The sequence below is a fragment of the Balaenoptera physalus genome, assembly GCF_965194825.1.
Source record: "Balaenoptera physalus genome assembly, chromosome: 1".
Classification (NCBI taxonomy): Eukaryota; Metazoa; Chordata; class Mammalia; order Artiodactyla; family Balaenopteridae; genus Balaenoptera; species Balaenoptera physalus.
Genome location: NC_138882.1, coordinates 96514033 through 96535581, shown reverse-complemented (window position 1 = coordinate 96535581; position 21549 = coordinate 96514033). Strand labels below are relative to the sequence as shown.

Here is a 21549-nt window from a genome sequence, read left to right as displayed (position 1 = left end):
CAAGTAACGTGAGGACTGAGACTTGACCATTGGGTTAAGCAAAGTGGAGACTCCTGTTGCACATAACAAATTGTCTCAGTGGGAGTGGTTGGGGCAGTGATCTGATTGGAATGGGCCCACGAGAGAATGAGAGGAGAGGAATTGGAGACTGAGTAAGCAGAACTTGGAGGAAGTTTTATGTAAAAAGGAGAAATATAGTGTTGACTGGAGGGGATGTACAAAGCTTTACATTAAACATATAGAGTATCAGGAGAATAGAAAGGTAAATTTTCTGGAATGCTTATGGCAATGTGGTAGGGTAGGGGAAGGTAGAGCACTTTTTATGTGTATGAGAGTACATATTTTGAGGGGGAAGAAGTGAAAATTTATAATACATTTGTAAAAAGAATTAACATTAAAGCTACTTTGTGAGTCTTGGAAATATATATGTTGGAATCACACATAACATTTTATGTCTGTTAATGGAAAGAATCATGAACACCATCTTGCTCAATGCCACGTTGCAGAAAGAGAACAAAGCCCAGAGGGATTAAGTGCTTGCTCAAAATTGTACCATTAATAATCATCCCAGACTAAAACGCAGAGTTGCTCCTGCCCCTCGGGTCAGTGCTTTTTTAAATAGTATTATCTATAATATGGTTTGCTCTTAAATTGGGTTTTATGTAGTCATTATGTTTTATAGTAGAGTTTATTTAGGTAATATTTAAATTAGCCTTTGCTGCATAACAGACTACCCTAGAACATAACGGCTTAAAATAACCATCATGTATTATTTCTCATGATGTCATGAGTTGACTGAGCTCAGCTGGGCCCACTCATGTGGCTGCAGTCACTGGCAGCTCAGCTGGGGTTGGAAGGGCTAAACTGGCCTCACTGACATGTCTGGGGCCTTGGTGCTGTTTGTTGGTTGGGACTCTCTCTCATCATTCAGTAGTCTCGCCTGGACATCTGTACATGGTGGTGGGACTATTCCAAGGAGGCAAAGATGGAAATCTAGACTCCTGAACTTGCACAGCATCACATTAAATTATTCGAAGCAAGCTATAGTCCAGTCCAGATACAAGAGGTGAGGCAACAGGCCCCATCTCTTGACGGGAGGAGGTGCAAAATATGTGGCCATGTTTTACCATCTATCACAGCTGCTAATCATAAATTTAATAGCTGAATTTATTTTCTAATGTTAACTTTTACTTAATATGGAACTAAAAGCTGTTGATTTGGGGAATCTAACAGTGTAATTTTAGTCAGTATATGAGAAACAAAAATTTGATAATGAAAAAATGTTAAGAAAAAGGGAAGTTATGTTTTCCTAATTAATTTCGTATCCTGTGTGATGTAAGACAAAGAAATGCTCATTTTTATAAAAAGCTGGGTAAAAATAAGGGGGAAAAATTCATTGATTACAGTCTTTGTTGCTTAGAATGTTGGCTTAATCATTATTTTCTGAGATCATCACCATTAATATTTTATCATCATCATTGTGGATTTTTTTCACATGTTACAAAATGTAATAGAATGTAATGCCACTAAAAAGTAAAAGCAATTAATAGTTTCCCATGAATTCATTTATAATAATGATAGCATATTGCCAGGCACTGTGCTAATTCCATTTGTATAAAATTTCACTTAATTTATTTGACAACTCTCTATATTGAGTACCTACTGTGGTTCTTACATGGTGCCAAGACTTGGGGCTATTGCTCTGAACCAAGTAGACGTAGTCCCTGCATATTGCCATACCCTAGATGGGAATCAAGGAAGGTTCTCTAAAGAAGCTTTCTAAACCAGGACCTGAAGGATGAGTAGGAGTTAGCTGAGGTAAGAGACAAAGGGAATAGGAAGTCTTCCAAGGAAAAGAATGGCTTGGACAAAAGCCTTAGAGTTAAGCGAGTGCAAGGAAGATTAAAAGAATTGCAAAAAAAAAAATCTATTATGGCTAAAACCTAGAATGTGAAAGGCGTGAGGCAAGAAAGAAGCTGAAGAGGTAAGAGTCTGGATTTTATGCCAGGATCATGGGAACCATTGATGGGTTTAGAGGTTTTTCGCTCAAGATTGTTTTAGAAAAGTCAAACTGGCTGCAGTTTTGGTAAGGGGTGTAGCCAGGGAGAAGAAAGGGTTGACCCTGGGAGGCCAACAATACAGGCCATAGATAATGATATGAATTAAGTGAGTGTGAGAATGAAGACAAGTATATAGATCCTACAGGTATTTAGGAGATGGTATCAACCAAATTTGGTGACTGCATGTAGAGCAGAGGGAAGAACCCAAGGTGACTGACAGGTTTCTGGCTTGGAGTGCTATTAACAAATAGGGAGCATAAATAGAGGAATAGGCTTGGGAAGGCATCCTTGGAAGGACAGTATCCCAACCCTATTTCCAGGCTAAGTACCTGGATCTCTTTTTTGTATTCTCTAGTATTTGAAATATTTCCAATATCAGTTCAAAAAAATATTGATGCTTGTTCAGTGAAATTCAGTAAAATATAGCAATGCTGCCATAACCTGAATTTATATCTTGGATCTGAAAGAAACATTTTACTTTGGCATTAATTCCTTAATAGATAGAAATTTAGTGCTCTGTTGCTGTAGTGAATTTCATTAAGCAATTTACTGCTTAATATTTTGAAATTACTTGAAGAGAATAATGGCTAAGAAGCAATATGTGAGTTCCTATCTTAAGCCCTAAGCCTTTTATTCATTAGTCTAAAATAATTTCATAATTAATACTTGTTCAAGTTTTTTAAATGGAGCTCAGTGAGAGTTTTTAAAAGTTGTTTTTCTTTTTTTATTGTCCTTTACAACTCTAGTAAGTAGAATGTTAGTTTACATTTATGTAAGGAAGTAAAAAATATGTAAGGTAGCTACATGAAAATGAAGCCTATCCTTGGTGGACTTATCTCTCCTTCAAATATTAAGTAATAATAATTGAGGTTTAAAAGAAGAATTAACTGTTGTGTCTTGGAAAGTTAAGCTTTCTTGGACACTAACATTTTAATCTTTGTAATTTTGAATTTCATAGCCATCTATAGATTTTATTAAAGTATATTTACTCATCCTACATTACTTATTGTCCTACTTTCACCTAGGAATGTTAATTTGCCTAAAATTCTCTGATCATCACTCTAGAAGATGCAATATATTCAGTAGTCTGTTTCCCATGTGTTCTCTATAAACTGAATTTTCTATTATTCTCAATGTTTTATAAGTTTAAAAGCACTTTACAACCTATTTTTTTCTTGTTTTTTTTTTTTTTCCCCTTAGGCACTACAAGGGCCCCCAGGGATGGGGAAGTACCAGGGGTGGACTATAATTTCATTTCTGTTGAACAGTTCAAAGCACTGGAAGAGAGTGGAGCATTATTAGAAAGTGGAACGTATGATGGTATGTCCTCAAATATTGACAACAGCAACCCAGAACACTATCTGATTGATTGGAATTATTTCAGAGGGAATTTGGTCAGTAAAATACCATTTTTTAAACGTTTTTTCTATCAGTCTTTGGGAGATTTTTCTTTTGATTAGGCTATTTGTAATTTATTAATTAAAATGGGATTAAACAATAAGCAAACGCATTCTATGTTATAAAGTTGATTGTGAACAGTATACTAAAATCATTCAAACTGGCCAGTATGCGTATTTCATAGTAATTCACATTCATCATATGAACTCCACAAGTATTTGTGAGTTCTGTTTGTGGTTGGAAATAAAACTACAGTACAATTTTAAAAATCTATTTATACCTTGCCTCTCTTGGAGAAAAGAGAATATAGATTGGAGGAGGAAAATAACAAAAACAGAAAAATTGGTTTTCTTTTCATAACTCTTTACTCACTTGATTCTAGGAAGTACTGATTTAAGATCAATTTCAACTTTTAAATGATTCTTTGTTAGAACTTTTTTTTTTTTTCTTTATCTAACACTCTTCACTGGCAAGCTTGTGCACTCCCATAGCACCCTGTACTTCTCCATCATTGCTTTATCAGCTATTATAATTGCCTTTTTCACAAGCTCTGTGAAAGCAGATATCACGTCTTTCTTACTCAATATTATCTTCAGTGCCTAGAGATGGTGTTCAATAAGTATCTAACCATGAATTCAGCATATCCAAATATGCATTTGTGCTCTATCCAAAAGAATAATTTCTCTCTTTAGCTGCACCAAGAGCTCAAAACAGGGGAGTCTTCATTTACTTCTTTCTTTTTCTCACAGTTTTCATCTAGTGTGTTACCAAATCTAGTCATTTCTTCCTTTGTAGCAGCTTTCGCACTGCCTTTCTTTTTACTTTCACGACCTCATTGCAGGCTCACTGGACTAGCTCATGCTGGCTGTCGCAGTTGATCTCATTTGTTCCAGTCTCTTCCCTCTCACCAATCCCCCCTGCTCGTTGCTACTATGCTAGTCCTCCTCAAGTGCAGTTCTGGTCATGTCTCTCTCCTTCAGAATCTTTAATGATGTCCTTTTGCCTGCTAAGTTTGACCCAGCCACCCTTTCTGGGCTTAGCTCCCATGACTCATTCATTATTTATTAATTTATTTGATCCTTCTTTCATACTGTGTGCCAAGCACTATCAGAGGGGCTAGAGATGCTGTGCTGAGCAATACTGAAATGATACTGCCTTCATAAATCCTATATCTTAGTGGGGAAGGCAGTCAGAAAACAAACAAAATAGCCAAATTGAGATGTTATGAAGGAAACAAAAACAAGGGATTTAAAGGAAATAATAGGAATATCTTATTTAGATAAGATGGCCAGTGGAGACTTCTCAGAGGAAATGACAGCCGCTTATTTTTTATTTTTATGCAGATAGCCTGCACCCATTCACCTCCCTCTTACAGGCAACCATTCTGATGTGTTTAATGTATATGTTTTTGTTTGCATGTGTTCTTGCAAAATGTATATTGTGTCTTGTGTACATGTATTTATTATTTACATCTGGACCATGTTCTAAATGTATCTCATTAGTTGTTAACTGTTTTCACTTATTACTGTGTTTTTTAGATTCATCCATGTTGCTGTACTGTATTTGCCTGTAATTCATTGTTTTTTAACTGCTGCACAGTACTCCATGTTGTGACTCCACTACCTAACCATTCTCCTAGTGACGGACTTGCAGATTGCCTGCAACTCCTCATCACCACAGATAAATCTGCAACATCCTCACACACGTCTTCTTACAGACCTGTGTGAGAATGTCTGTGGAATATGTATCCAATTGTTGGGTTATAAGGTATACCTATAGTTAATGTGATGAAGTAGTTTTGGGTAGCTCTGCAGTCTCTATTCCCATCAGCAGTGCCATAGGGATTTGGTTCTGTAGCAGATACAGTAATGACTCCACGTACTCCTCAACACTTGGCATCGTCCAGCTTTATAATTTTGCCAATCTGATGGTTGTAGAAGTGGTATCTCATTTTAATTTTAGTTTCTCTGGTAGTCAGAGAGTTTGAGCATCTTTTCATATGCTTGTTAGTTTTCTTGGACTAATGCAAATTGTCTATTCATTTGCTTTGTCCATTTTTTAAAAAGTGGGATCTCAATCACATTGCAGTTTGTAGACATTCCTTAGATATTTAGATATTAATCCCTTATTGGATATAGATATTTTCTCCCATTCTGTCACCTAATAACCTTGTCCTGTGTTTCTTCATTAAACAGAAATCCTTAACTTTTGTCTGTCAGATTTATCACTGTTTTCCTTATGATTTATGCTTTGAAGTTTCGTTGAAGAAGTCCTTCTCTGCCCCTAGATCACAAAGATATTCCTCTACATTTGCTTCTGTTAAGAACATGAACAGTCATCCACCATTTCACACCCATAAGATTGACAGAGATTTTAAAGTCTGATAATTGTGGGAAATGCAAACCCCCACACACAGCTGGCGAGAGTATATAATGATACAATCCCTTTGGAGAGCATCTTGGCAATAGCTAGTAAATTCAAAGATGCACCTAACTCTGACCTAGCAGTTCCCTCTCTGGATGCCTGCTATAGAAAAACCCTTGTCTATGTACATATGCAGACATGTACCCGAATAGTCATTATAGCATCATTTGAAACAATAAGGGAATGCAACCAACTCTCTTTTAGTAGAGGAATTAATAAAATACATTTTAATTTGTTCATAAAAATGGACTATTATATAACAGTTAGGTGACTAGAATCTACATGTATGAACAGGAATAAGTCTTAGAAATACAGTTGTATAAAAAGAAGGTTGCAAAAGGATACGGACAGTATACTGTTTAGAAAAAAAGATATGAAATGTCATAAACACTCCATGAAGCTTTTATTAAAACAATAGTATTTATATGTTATGTAGGCATATACATATGTCCTAGATGTACATAATATGCAGGGAAATGACATATACCAACATAAGGATAACTCGGGGAGAGAGTGGGAAGAACAGAGACAGGAAATTAGGGCTTTAATTATATATGTGACTGTATATGTGTGTCATTAAAGAGGGAAAAAGGGGAGACCTGAAAGGAATCTGGCAAAAGTTAGTATCTGGGGATGTGTAAATAAATAAGTAAATAAGTTTCTAATACTATTCTAACACTATTGTATATGATTTTATATAGGTTTAAAATATGTAATGGTTGACTGTTCTATTGTAAAAATGAAAACCCTTCAGAAAAGAAAAAAGAGAAAAAGAAAAAGCTCCAAAACAGCTTCAAAAAGATGAAAAATTTTTCTGTGAATAACTATAGTCAAGGTTCACAAACTTTGTAATTCTGAACCTTCCAATATCTGAAATATTGATATTTACCAACAATTCAAGAAAAATAGATCCAATTTACTTATAAGCAATGCTAGTTTTCTTTTTTAATCTAAGCCAATAATTTTTTAAAAATAAGGAAACTGCCAGAATTTATTACGAAGTTCTAAATTCTTATCAGTGATTATGGATATAACAATCACAATATCCTGAATTTCTCTAATTTTCACCCTAGAGTCAGATAATAATTACTAAGAATACACAGTAAAATGTGTTTCTAGTGTTTCCTGTAAAACTACCGTCCTTAGAAAAACTGAAAAAAAAGAAAAAAAGTAAAAGTGGACTTTTAACTTTTTCATGGTACATCCAAATTTCTTGGATGATTATTGGACATAATGCAGGAAAAAATGAGATCCTAGAGCATCCTATTCCCCAACCAAACCTCTCTTTGGAGCATTTCTGCGTCCTCTGTCCCAGAGAAATGTGAACTGGCTTTTTCATTGGTCCTTGCTTTACTTATGGGCCAGAAAGTTTGCAGAGATCCTCTTAGTCTGTTTTAATATGAAGCTTTCCATCCATCTGCATGACAGGAGTAACTCCATTTCAAACGTGGATTTGGAAGCAAGGGAGTAATTGAGTGGGGAGAGGCAAGATGTGGTTGAAAAGTCTTATTATTTTGATTCCATTGTCTTGAGTATTTTAATGACAATTAACTCCCGAAGTCAAATTTCCAAAGAATTTATCTTAATACTTTCCCCCTCAAAGCAAGCACGACTTAAGGTAAACCATGTTATTTGTAGATTTGCCTCACTGATGTGGTGAATAACCTATGTTGTTGTTGTTTTTTTTTCATCTTGGAAAAATAATCCATTATATACCCCATTAATTTACTGTATATGAATGAGCATCTTAATTACCGCCTTAGGAGTCAAGGAATTTGGAGATTTTTTTAAAAATAAGAGAAGAAGATGAGTATTTTATTCCCTGTCCATGTTTATCTTTCTGTAACATCAGCATAGTGGTTGATATAAGGTCAAAACTAGCAGGAGCCACAAACTTTTAATGTAGCTAGACCCACTGAACATTTTCCATTGTACGTGGCTGCCTATTGGGGACTACATGGAAAACTGAGCAGATATTCAGTTGTTTTCATTCTATTCTGGGACATTCATTTTTACTGCAAAAATTACTGATTTACAAGACAACATATTAAAGTATTTCTTGCTTTCCTGAGAGTAAGCCAATATTGAGTTATGCTAATAAATTCTCTATTTGTTCAATAAATTGCCAGATAAAATAATATAATTAAAATGCTCAGAAAAACTTTTAAAAAATTACTTTTACATAAGCAGCCTACATTTCAGAACAGACTGGTTGGTTCTTAGCTTTATCCTTTGCCTGCATATTTCCTTATTTTACCAAAATAGTTCATTATGTTACATATCAGAACAAAATTATTTGAGTTAGTTTTCTCCTCCTTTACTCCCACTTTTTATGCCAGTTAGTCTTACACAAGAGCATTGATGCATTTAAATTCAGAAATTAGGCCCTAATATAGAACTCATGCAAAGCAAGCCCTGTAGGAATAACTAACCTACATACGTAAAGTCAACTTCCTGGCCTTAGGTACAAATAGTCTTAAAGTGTTAGATAATGTTAGATAGTATATAGTGTTAGGGCACTTGAGAAATAAGTTCTTCCTGGTCTTTCTGTCTCTTCCTCTCCAAGAAAAAGTGCTTTGGCCTCCTTTTAGCCAACGGTGGGTATTCAAAAACTTCCGTATAAGATAACAGGGCAGAGACATACACTAGATCATTTTGTTCTGACTCTCAATTCAGCATTCAACACTTTCAGCAGCTGTTATTTTGTCCACTTCAGGAAACTTCTATGGAACTCCCAAGCCTCCAGCAGAACCCAGCCCTTTCCAGCCAGATCCAGTTGATCAGGTCCTCTTTGATAATGAGTTTGACACAGAATCCCAAAGAAAACGAACTACATCTGTCAGCAAGATGGAAAGAATGGACAGTTCTCTTCCTGAAGAGGAAGAAGATGAAGACAAGGAAGCTGTTAACGGTAGTGGAAATGCAGGTTCGTCAGTAGGTAAACAACTTCTGGCTAATCCTCAAGGTTGACTTTAATATGACACTGAATTGGAAGTAGTAAAATTTTCCACAAAGCACATGCAGAGAAAGTGATGGGATTCTCAGGGTTTTTTTTTAAGGTTTTGTGTGAAACAGTGTATCTCTGTTGACCACCTTGTAAGCTGAAGTGAGTTGCTCCAAGTGGCAGTTTTGATAAATCAATTATAAACTATCATTAGTGGCAGTTTTGATAAATCAATTATAAACTATCATTAGTATTGATAATAATACAATATGCCATTACCCTGCTGCCTAAAAGATTTGAGATTCATTTCTGGTGCTTGCATATGGGAATCTTGTTGGCCTAAGTCCTACTCTACAGAATTAGAACAAAATGTAGACGTTTTAAGATATAGCCTTCAACCAAAACAAAGATTTAGAAGTATGCTAAAAAATATTGTCTGAAAGGTTTGTTAGCAATATTTTGAGTTTAAATTCTGAATCACTCAAAGAAAATTTCCAAACTTGACTGTCATATTTTTCATTAAATGAAAAACCAACAGAAATTTAGTGGTGGAGAATCTTCTCCTTTTGGGTACCCCTAAATAATGTAGTGATTGCTTAGGACAGCAGTCCCCAATCTTTTTGGTACCAGGGACTGGTTTCATGGAAGACAGTTTTTCCACGGACTGGGGCAGAGTGGGGGGATGGTTTCAGGATGATTCAAGTACCTTGATTTATTATGGTCTCTGTGCAGTCAAAGTTCTCTGCTAATGATAACCTGTATTTGCAGCCGCTCCCCAGCGCTAGTATCACCACCTCAGCTCCACCTCAGATCATCAAGCATTGGATTCTCATTAGGAGTGCGCAACCTAGATCCCCCGCGTGTGCAGTTCACAGTAGGGTTCGCGCTCCTAAGAGAATCTAAGGCCGCCGCTGATCTGACAGGAGGCGGAGTTCAGGCGGTAATGTGAGTGATGGGGAGCGGCTGTAAATACAGATGAAGCTTTGCTCACTCACCCGCCCCTCACCTCACCTCCTGCTGTGCGGCCCGGTTCCTAACAGGCCATGGACTGGTACCAGTCTGAGGTCCGGGGGTTGGAGGTTGAGACCCCTGGCTTAGGAGATTCTTATACTGCTAGTTAAGAGTATAATAGGAAACCACGGAATCACAGCAGAACTGATTTCAGTGCTATTTATGATAATAATTCCATTCAAAACACTAGAATATAAGGTTCATAAGGGTTGGAATTTTTGCTTGTTTTGTTCATTGTGCTATTTCTTGAGCCATAAACCATGTTTAGCACATAGTAGAAGCTAAAAAAATATTTTTGTTGTACTAATAAATGAAAAAATTTGATTATATCTTCAAATTTGCAGAATCCATTACCATATCATTTTCCCAAAGTATCCTGTTGTTTTCCTTTATCAGTTATTAAAATTTGCTATTATCTATTGTTTTAATACATTCATTGCTTGTGTCCCCCTCCAGAGTGTGAGTCCTGTTTTATGGTCCTAACATCTCACATTGTTGTGTCACAGATATGCTCAATGAATTACACCAATATATTTTGGTGAAAACGGGTCTAAAAAGGTTTAGGTGAATTCATATCTAATTCTTTAGAGTTGTTAAGGGAAGTCATCATATCCTAGAGACTTTTGATTTTGATGTCAGCTTTACTCTCCCTCAAAATTATGTTGACATTTTTAAATGCTTAAGACTGGGATTAGAAACCATGACTCTGTCCCCAAATGGGAATTTATATGTTCTTAATTTGAAGGAAAAGAAAATGCCCTTTTTTTTACTTCCTAATGCAGAGCCTTTCAGTGAGCACTGCAGTTGCCTTAGAGGTAAACCCATCTGTAAGCTCCATAGTTTATGTTTGTCATGTAAGGCAGCTGTTAAACCAGGTGTTCCAGACTCTTCATTGTTAATATTTAAAGGGAGTGTATCCAAGAGTGTGTGGGAGGCAGTTTGTACACTCCCTCTTGTGTGTAGGCAAGAGGGGATAGAGATATCTGCTTAGAAACACAGTTAGTTCTTCCATTGTAACAGAAGGTAGAGTAAAATGGGCACAGTTGCTATGTAGATATAACGGTGGGAATTTGTGGAAGTTCTGCTTGCATCTATTTTCTCAGTGAAATAGGAAACAAGGTCATCAAATGAGATTAGGGATAAGGCAGAAGTAGGAGAAGATTTAAGGAGAAGGAAGGTATGAAATCGTTATCTAGGAGAGTCAGAGCGAATGGACTAAAGAAATGCCCTATGATTATCATACATCATTAAATGCCCTCTTGAGGCTACTGATCATGAGTTAAAAGTGAAGTAGTTACTATCGCCTGCGTTCAGCTACATATACTGGCAAGGAGTATGTGGAGAGTAAGATTTAAGTAGAATTATAGTTCAGCCAGTCAAGTATGGTGAAGTAAAGTAGGGAAAAAGGAATCAGGAGTATTTACAAGGGAGTGAGTATAGTGGTTGATCATGGAATTTAAGTTGGGTAAGTAGGGCAATGAGGACATGGCTAGGGCATGGATCGGGGTGAGGAACAGTGAAAGGCAGTAAGTAGTAGGATTAGTGGATTATAGAACTTGGTTGGATAAAGGATGGTTGGAGTGGAAGTACTATAAAGAATGACATATAATGATATCTAAGGCCTCTTCTAAGAGTCTCTGATACTGAAGCATTGCCCAAAGTTTGGAGTTATTACAGTTATATTATCTTTTAAGTTCTAGAAACAAGTTTTAAGTGCATGAATTGTGAACTCCCTAGAGAGTCACCAAATTTTAGTATTCTTACCTACATTGTGGACTTTGGAACTCTAAAAGGATTTTAATATTACCAACAGAGAATTATATTTAACAACAGTAAGTCTATTGAGTTTAATTTTTAAAAATTAGTATTATTTTAAAGGCCTGTGTTAAATGTGCACAAGGCAGCTTGATAAAGCAGTTAAGAACATGGACCCTTTAAATTCAAATCCTAGCTTTGCTGTTTATTAGCTGTGTAACCTTGACTAAATTAACTTATTAACCTTGTTGGGCCTTAGTTTCCTCTTCTATAAAATGGCAATAGTAATAATATATACTCACAGGGTTGCTGTGAGAATTATGAGTTAATATATGTAAGGTGCTGAAAATAGAGCCTGTCACATAAAAGAACTGTATAGGTGCTGCTGTGGCTGTTGTTTTAGTATAATATTGATTGATCTATATTTAGTATATACAGAATTGATTCTATTGTTGTTTTTTTGCTTCTTTCCCTGACTAGCATCAGAGGTGCTGTACAGGGTTAATGTCACTTAGCAAATTAAAAGAAAATCAGTGTGTTTATTTGTTTTTTCAAAAGTTATAGCAGAATGTGGACATAGTAGACAAGGAAATTTGCAATATATATTTGGCATTTTGTTAGAATTAAGGCTGTTTGAAGAGAATGTAACTTTACTTCTCACGCTGTTCTGTTGGAATAGCAGAAAACAGAGAGAGGCATTCTGAGTCGTCTGATTGGATAAAGACTGTCCCAAGTTACAACCAAACAAATAGTTCCATGGACTTTAGAAATTATATGATGAGAGACGAGAATCTGGAACCGCTGCCCAAAAACTGGGAAATGGCCTACACTGATACGGGGATGATCTACTTCATTGAGTAAGCACATGTCTGTATCTTTTCTAATGTGCCCTGCCACTGTGAGACTTACCTTTAAATTTTCTTAACCTCATTTCACAAGGCTTCCATTTCTTTTTTCTTTCTTTAAAAATATTTTTCATAAAAGTTACAATTGATTCTTAATCTGATTGTTTCCCTGGATGATATTTCATTTTTATTTGATTTGGATAAAGGAATATTGTATTTGACGTCTGGTTTTATAAAAAACAGGAGGATTAAAAACAGATTTATCACTAATAATGAAAAATGCAAGGAATAAAGGATATTTTGCTTTGCCTTTTTTTTTTTAACCTTTTGGGTAGAGTGTCCAACTTAATGAGCATTTCACAAATTACCATCATTTGGAAGGGGGCCATATTTATTAACTGAGCTAAATATTTTCAGACCTAGAGATCAACGTAGAGATTAGTGAATTAATCTCAAATTGGAAACACCAAGAAAAGATCCTTTGATCACATTGTTATTCTCCCACTGCTTTGATAATAACTTTAATTTATATTTTATTGCCTTCATATATATTTTCTTCCAGGATTTTTCTTTCTTTAAGATCCTCATATTTCAGATACTTAAACTATAACACTGTCTACTCAGCAGTGTGATGGCTTTGTTTTAGCATTAGTATTTACTGCATGGTGACCTGGGTCTGACCTGCTCCGGGTCTTAGTTGCAGCACGTGGGCTCTTAGTTGCCGCATGCAGGATCTAGTTCCCTGACTAGGGATCGAACCCGGGCCCCCTGCATTGGGAACGCGGAGTCTTAACCACTGGACCACCAAGGAAGTCCCAGAAACAGACACTTTAAAACTTTTTATTTTATTTAACTCTTTTATTTTTAAAGAGTCCCAGTGAGGGCAGAGACTCTGTCTGATTGTTTGTTCATCTCTATATTCTCAGTCCTCAGCACAATGCCCACACATCACAGGCACCTAAGAAATATAGTGTTTTTGGAGGGAGAGAGGAAGGAATTCAGCCAGCAAGTAAACAGGGTTTTCAGGGCAGCTTTTTTGGCTAAGATAATGCACAGTATGGGGCCATGTGCCCACCCTCTGAAACATTTTTGACTGCTTAGATAAGCATCTGTTATTATGCGCTTAACATTTTATCCCTTCTTTAGAGTCTTCATTCTCAAATTAGTGCCTCTAGCATTACATTTCCTCTGTGGCAGTTTTGAAGTAATAGACTGAGAACAACAGGACTATTGAATCAGAGGTATACAAATGAAGCCTGTAGGAGATAAATGTTCAAACATCATATACCTTTTAGTCACTTTTCGTCTTTGCTTTTGAAATACTTTTCTCCCTCTTTATTTTACTGTTTCTAATTGAAATCTTTGTTCAACAGCCACAATACCAAGACAACCACCTGGTTGGATCCTCGTCTTTGTAAGAAAGCCAAAGCCCCTGAAGACTGTGAAGATGGAGGTAGAGATTCAGAAACCTTTTATACCATACTTATTCTCTTTATCCCGTCTTGCTCTTCTTGCTTAGATAGTAAGTTTTCCAAAATCCTAAACAAACCGTAATGTGCATAAGCACATAAGGAGTGGGTGGATATCATAATCAGCTGATTCTGGTCATTATGTCATTGCATCTAATTTTGTGAGAGTCTTTATTTCTCTTTTTTTGAGAAGTATACAATTAAATCCTTTTAAAAAAAAAACCTTAATAAAAATGAATTTGCCATTTTTTTAACTTTGTTTTAAAACAAACTTTTAAAATTCGAAATAAATAGTTTAATAAGTTAGGTGCATTCTCAACCACAGGGTAGCCTTATTATGCCTGCTAATCTCAAAAATATATTTAATTTAGTATCACTAGGATAGATATGCCAGTATTTATAATCCTTTGCCATTTACAGCAGCAATAGAAACTCAGTGAAAGTCTTTAATATACCTCTCACCCAGACACAATTTTTACTGCTTGGTAGAAAAATTATCTCTCTGCGAATTATTAGATAATAATGCTTGTCTGTCTTGTATGTTACAGGTTCTACTTAATGGTATAGTCTTACAAATAAGTATAGAATTTACCCCAACCAAAATGTTTGCTGTGTCTTCTTGAATATAGAGTGTAGATGAATAAAATTTGCATTGATTTTGTATGACTCATCAGAAATTATTTACCTTGGTTTTAAAAAAAAAATGAATGGATTAGAATGAAAGTCAGATAGTCCTCCTATAGACTGAATTCCAGTCTATGAAAAAAATTTAAGCAGAATTGATACATATTTTGTTCAGCATGATAGAATTTTTCTAGGAATAAACAATTGGAAAATGAAATATTTAAAATTTATTTGTAATGATATTAAGAAAAAGATACCTTGGAACAAATCTACTGAAAGATGTGCAAGTCCTCTACACTAAAAACTACAAAACATCACTGAAATAAATTAATGAAGACCTAAAATAATTGAAGAGATATACTGTGCTCATTGATATACTATGTAGGTAGGATAACACATATTGTTAATGATGTTCATTCTCCCTAAATTGATATCTAGATTCAATACAATCCCAATCAAAATTCTAAAAGTCTGTTTTTAAGAAACTGACAAACTGATTCTAAAATATACATGGACATACTGTACAAAGACTCTAGTTAGCCAAACAGACTTTAAAAAGGACAAAGATAAAGGATTTAGGCTACCAGATTTGAAGACGTACTATAAAGCTACAGTAATCAAGAGTGTCGTCTATCCATAGGCTAGAAAATGGATCAGTGGAACAGCGTAAGAGAATCCAGAAATAGATGCACACATATGTGATCACTTAATTTGCAGACAAGGTGCCAAGTCAGTTCAGTGAGGGGAGGAAAATCTCTAACAAATGGTGCTGGAACAATTGGATATTCATAAAGAGAAATGAACTTCAACTATATCCTTACTCCATGTACAAAAAATAATTTGAGATGGCTCAAAGCTAGAACCCTAAAGCTTTTGGAAGAAAATTTAGGAGAATATCTTCATGATTTTGAGATTAGCAAAGATGGAGAAAAACAGTAACCCTTGTATATTGCTGTGCAGAATGTAAAATAGTACAACTGCTTTGAAAAGCAGTTTGGCAGTTTCTTAAAAGGTTAAATATAAATTTACCATATCACCTAGCACTTCCATTCCTAGATATCTACCCGAGAGGAATGAAAACATATGTCCACACAAACACTTGAATGTAAATATTCGTAGTAGCGCTATTCATAATAGCTAAAAAGTAGAAACAACTCAGATGTCCATCAAACAATGAATGGATAAATAAAATGTGGTGTAATCATACAATGGAATATTGTTCAGCAATTAAAAGAAATGAAATACTATACATACTACAATACGAACGAACCTCAAAAAATGTTATGCCAAGTGAAAGAAACTAGACACAGAAGATCAAGTATTGCATGATTTCATTCATATGAAATGTCCAGAATAGGCAAATCTATAGAGCCAAAGTAGATTAGTGGTTGCCCAGTGCTAAGGAAGGGAATAGAGATTAACTGTAAACAGCACAAGGGATCTTATTGAGGTGATGGAAATTTCCCAGAACTGGATTGTGGTGATGGTTGCACAACTCAGTAAATTAAAAATCAATGAATTGTACATTTTTTCAAGCAGAACAATTTTATGTGATATGTAAATTATACCTCAATAAAGTTGCTTCTTAAAATGGCCAAAGAGGACTTCCCTGGTGGTGCAGTGGTTAAGAATCCACCTGCCAATGCAGGGGACACGGGTTTGAGCCCTGGTCCGGGAAGATCCCACACGCCGCGGAGCAACTGAGCCCAGGCACCACAACTACTGAGCCTGCACTCTAGAGCCCGTGAGCCACAACTACTGAGCCCACATGCCACAACTACTGAAGCCCGTGCGCCTAGAGCCTGTGCTCCGCAACAAGAGAAGCCACTGCCATGAGAAGCCCATGCACCACAATGAAGAGTAGAGCCCACTCACCACAACTAGAGAAGCCCCACGCACAGCAACGAAGACCCCATGCAGCCAAAAATAAATAACTAAAAATAAAATAAAATGGCCAAAGAACTTGAACAGACATTTCACAAAAGAAGATAAAGAATAGCCAATTAAGAACATGAAAAGGTGTGTACATCAACTATACCTCAATTTTTTTAAAAGCATAAAAAGGTGCTTATCATTAATCGTCTCTACAGTGAGATGTCATTCACACCCCCTAAAAGGGCTAAAGTCAAATACACTGACAATACCAAAGATCGGTGAGATTGTAGAGCAACTGGATCTTTTACTTGTTGGTGGGGATATAAAATTATGTGAACACTCTGGAGAAATGTTGGCAGTTTCCCATGAGGTGTTATGTCAAGAGAAATGAAAACACATGTTCCCCAGAAGACTTTACCTGAATGATCATGACAGCCTTATTCATAATAGCTCCAACCTGGAAACATCCCAGATATTCATCAACAGGAGAATGGATAAACATTCTCCTGTTGTGGTATATTCATGCAATGAAATACTACTCATCAGTAAAAAGAAAAAGCTGTTGATAACACTCAACAACATGGATGAGCCTCAGAAACATGTTGTATGAAAGAAGCCAGACACAAAAGAATGGATACTTAATTATCCATTATTTAAAGCCTAAAACCAGGAAAACTCATCTATGCTGATAGAAGTCAGAAAATGATGGGGGTGGAGGGGAGAATGGTGCATTGAAATAATTCTCTGGAATGATGGATATATTCTCCACCTTGTTTGGGGTGACGGTTATATAGGCACATGCAATTGCCAAAACTCATTTTTTATACTTGAACAAGCACTTAAATCAATATTTTAATCATTGAATGAGCACCTAAGATCTGTGTATTTTGTTGAATGTAAATTATACCTCGAAATAATTTTTAAACTAATTTCTTATACTTCCCTTGTCTATAAGGCTCTTCATAGTAAGTTTCTTATGGTGAAGTCACCCATTGTGAAGGTAAACTAGAATATGTAATACTATAGAATTGGATTTTTTAAAGATTGTGAATGTGGTATTAGTCTTCTCGGGCATGTCTCTTTTGCTGGGCTCCATTCCTTTTCCTCCCGACTAATTGTTTCAGTTCAATTCTCTGCCTTTTCCTGTTTCCCTTGTAGAATGTATTTATTTTCATAGCCTTAACTATCAATTTACTGTAGCTGGGCTCCTTATCTAAACCTCTAGTATTGTCCTCTGTTCTGAATGCTATTTCTGTATTTCCCATTACATTTGAGACTTTCCTTTTGATTGCCCTACTAGCACTTCAGATAAACATACTTAAAACTGAATTTAGCATCTTTCCCCCATAGTCACCCCATTCCTCTTTCTGTCATAGGTACCACCCTCATAATCGTCTGGGCCAAAATCCTTTGAGTCACTTTTGCTTCTTCCTCTCTGTTTGCTCTATTCCCTATATAGTTTCCAATCCCTGCTCTTTCTTTTTTCTATATTTTGCCAATATATTATTATGAAAATTTTCCAACACAGAAAAACTGAAAGAATTTTTCAGTGAATACATGTATTATAATGAACATTTTGCTCTATTTGCTTTTTCACATAGCTACCTATGCCTCTATCTATTCATGCTTTTTTTTTGTATCTTCCTCTCCCTTCCTCTGACTACCACACGCTTGGATTTTTCTTGGTCTTTTTTTCCTACAGTTCTCCTCCAGTATATCTTTTATGCCAGTGGTCTGTAAAATGGTGGTGTTCCAACTATCTGTTCGGGTACAGGAAAAAAATGTCAGAACTTTTCATAATGTTTCTATTGGGAAAAAATAAATTAACCTTCTCTACTATTTTATATACAGATTGGTAATGGCATTCTACCTCATTCTGTATGTCAGATTATCATGTACACTCCCCAGAGTGTCTTGAGGGAAGAACATGGGTGGCACCCTTGCTCTTGCCAAGAGCCCTGTAAAGTTTTGCAGTTACCTGTACACAGTTGAGTGGATTTATAGACTATGTTACATGGTTTTTAACCCACACAAAATTAAAATGTGGCTTAAAAGGATTTCTACAAAGACACTGCTGATTGAAGATAATACAAATATGCAAGCCCAAGCTAATAGTGAGAAAATGGCAGAGCTGACACTTCTCATACACCTCATGTGAGCTTTTTTAAACCACATTGAGGTAAACTAGGGATAATTGTTTAGTCTTCATCTCTTTATTTTTTATTTATTTATTTTGGCTGTGCCCCGCGTCATGTGGGATCTTAGTTCCCCAACCAGGGATGGAACCCGTGCCCACTGCATTGGAAGCATGGAGTCTTAACCAGTGGACCGCCAGGGAAGTCTCCCATCTCCTTTTTAAACTTCTATTTTGTGTATGTTTTATTATGTAAATACATGTTAGTAGAGTAGTATGTATATGTTTATGAATATATATATATATAAATCTCTTGGAAGTACATTGTCAGATTTTTTACTGATAAGACTACATGATCAAAAAACTTTAGCTACATTGTCAATTAATCTTTCTAAAATATAACTGCCTTCATACCTCTCCCTTGCTCAGGTTAATGGCCATTATAGTTAATGGCTCCCTACTGTCAGCAGAATAAAGTCGAGACTCCATGGGGAAGTATTGAAGATTTTTTGTAATTGAACTGTATTCTATATTTCTCTCTCAAAGTATTATCATGCCATAAGTATGACACATTTTTATCTTTGCCTTTTCCACAGGCCCATTTCTTCTGCCAGGAACCAGCCTTTTCCCCTGTGTCCACCTGGCTCGTACCTACTTATCCTTTTAAGCTCAGATGTAAAGTATAATTTTTTGTAGCCTCCTCTGTCATTCTCTTCCAGGTCAGGATTAGGTGTTCTCTCCTCTGTGCGCAACAGTACCACATGCATATTTCTGTTGTAGCACTTACTACTACATTGCCTAGTAGGCACTACTAGGTGCCTACACTCTGTAGGAGCAAGAATTTTGTCTTACCTATATATCCCTTCAGTAGAGACTTAAATGTTTGGATGTAAGAAAGAAAGGAAAAGAAGGAAAGAAGCTACTCTATGCTCCAGATTATTTTGGTCATCCTTCTTGAAAATAATATTTAATTTCTTTAAGGTTCTGAGGGAAGCAATAAATAATAATTTTGTCTTGGGACTTTCCTGGTGGTCCAGTGGTTAGGACTCCGCGCTTCCAATGCAGAGGGCGAGGGTTCAATCCCTTGTCGGGGAACTAGTAACCCACATGCCTCATGGCCAAAAAAAAAAAAAAGTTAAAAAAAAAAAAAGAATTCTGTCTTCATTCACTAGTGAGGAGTCAATACAGAGAAAATAGGAGAGCTGACACTTCTCATACACCTCATGTATGAGACACAGGACGCAGGAAACAGAGATGAGGTTAGAATACCATCTGCTGAGTGAACATAGCTTTAGCTCTGCACCTCTATTGGGCTTACTAATATTTTACCCCTACAGGAGGCAGACTTAAGCACTCAATCTCTGGTCTCTGTGTTCAGCTGTTTGACCCCTCCCACAAGGCAGACATGGTGAAAAGACCAGATTGCACCCTCTCTGCAGGCAGGCTAGCATCCAGAACAGCAAGAGAACCCAAGAGGCCCTGAGCCAAGCACGTAGAATTCATTCTCTAAAACTCACCAGTCAGATAAGGCATTCTTTCTTCCTTGGAGAACAAAGTAAAGGGACTCAGAGAAACTGGAAATGTTTCTCTGGATGAGTGTGATCCACTAATGCTCTTTACATTATGGGTGACCATATGTCTTGGTTGGCCAAGGACTAATCCAGCTTATTCCTGCTGTCCCAGCATAATTAATAACAGCATCCCCTTTTACTCTCAAAAGTGTAGAATACATTATATGGTCATCTTAATTATATCTTTCTTAAGATAGAGCAACCAGAATTGCACTCAGTATTCTAAGGATGTTCAAAACATTTTAATCTAAGAGTTACTCTCCCACCCCCAGTACTGGGTGTGCCTTTCTAACATCACCTGTACTTCCCTATGGGGACCCCAAAATTTGGAACCTTCAACCTATTTGTTTTATGCTCGGCCAACCCTTGTCACTTCTGCTGTATATTTTGTCTCCTCCCTCAATAGGGGAGAAATAGCCCCACAATAGGCTATTTCCAGACTAGACTGTATCTGACTTACATTGGTAATTTCCACAATACTTTGCACAGAGTAGATGTTCAAAAGGGGATAGTAATAACAATATTTTAAATGTCAGTTTTTATAGTTTAAGATATTGTTTGCATTCTGCTGAACATTGAAGATCTTCTAGAAAAACCTCACAGTTTCTAAAACTTGCCCTTTTCTCCCCAGTCTTGTGATATTCAGAACCTGTGTTTTTATACCATATCTGATGGTTTAATCGATGTACACATTTATCTTCCACTTAAAATAATTGTTATAGTTAAATTTAGTTAAATTGTTTTATCTTAAAAATTCAACATCAGGAATCCATTTTACTCTCTCAACCCACTCCTTTTCTCTTAAGATGAAAGAAAGATTAAATTTTTTACTAAAGACATTTTTACTAAAATGTATTGAATGTCGATATCGTTTTTAGAATTTAGAGAATGGTAAAAGAAAATTATCAACTGAATAGAGCTCCACAATGAGAAAACAATTGTAATTCATATATTTAAATAAGAAAAATCCTATTTGGAGAAGAGGAAAGAAATTTATGGGCTTTAGAAACAATCAACTGCTTGATATGCCAGAAATAGTTTTGCCTTTTGAGTCAGCTTTTGGGGGGAATGCTTTAGCTTCTAACACAGAAAAATACGGTTAGCTCTTTCCTATCTCAAAAGTAAATAAACACGTTTTCTCTTGACCCTACTTCTCCACAGTTCTCACACTATGTTTTTCACAACCGAGTTTCCAAAAAAAAGAAAAAGAAAAAAAAAAGGCTCTCTTCTTAAGGGCTCCACCTTTTATTTTACTCTTTAATATTACAATATGCTGAATTTTGCCCCTTACCTTTCTAGTTAAACTGGTTTTCTTAAGGTTACCAATAACCTCCGACCTGATTGCCAAATGTAGTGGACTCTTTTTAGCCCTTATCTTGAGTCCTGACAGCCTTATAAAGCATTTGTTAGCGTTGACCATGCTCCCCTCTTGTCTTCTT

The 21549-nt window shown here is 36.1% G+C and overlaps 1 protein-coding gene across 7 annotated transcripts in view; it reads left to right on the top strand.

Annotated features, from left to right (window-relative positions):
* The window catches only part of MAGI3 (membrane associated guanylate kinase, WW and PDZ domain containing 3), a 254560-nt gene that overhangs the window by 166475 nt on the left and 66536 nt on the right, over window positions 1-21549 (top strand). For 4 of the 7 annotated variants that reach the window (XM_082457811.1, XM_082457814.1, XM_082457810.1 and 1 more), the window contains 4 exons: window positions 3261-3380; window positions 8599-8820; window positions 12272-12449; window positions 13811-13890. In XM_082457811.1, coding sequence (XP_082313937.1) covers window positions 3261-3380; window positions 8599-8820; window positions 12272-12449; window positions 13811-13890 — 600 coding nt within the window. The remainder of the gene's footprint in view (window positions 1-3260; window positions 3381-8598; window positions 8821-12271; window positions 12450-13810; window positions 13891-21549) is intronic. The other 3 variants (XM_082457813.1, XM_082457816.1, XM_082457812.1) reach the window with 2 other exon arrangements.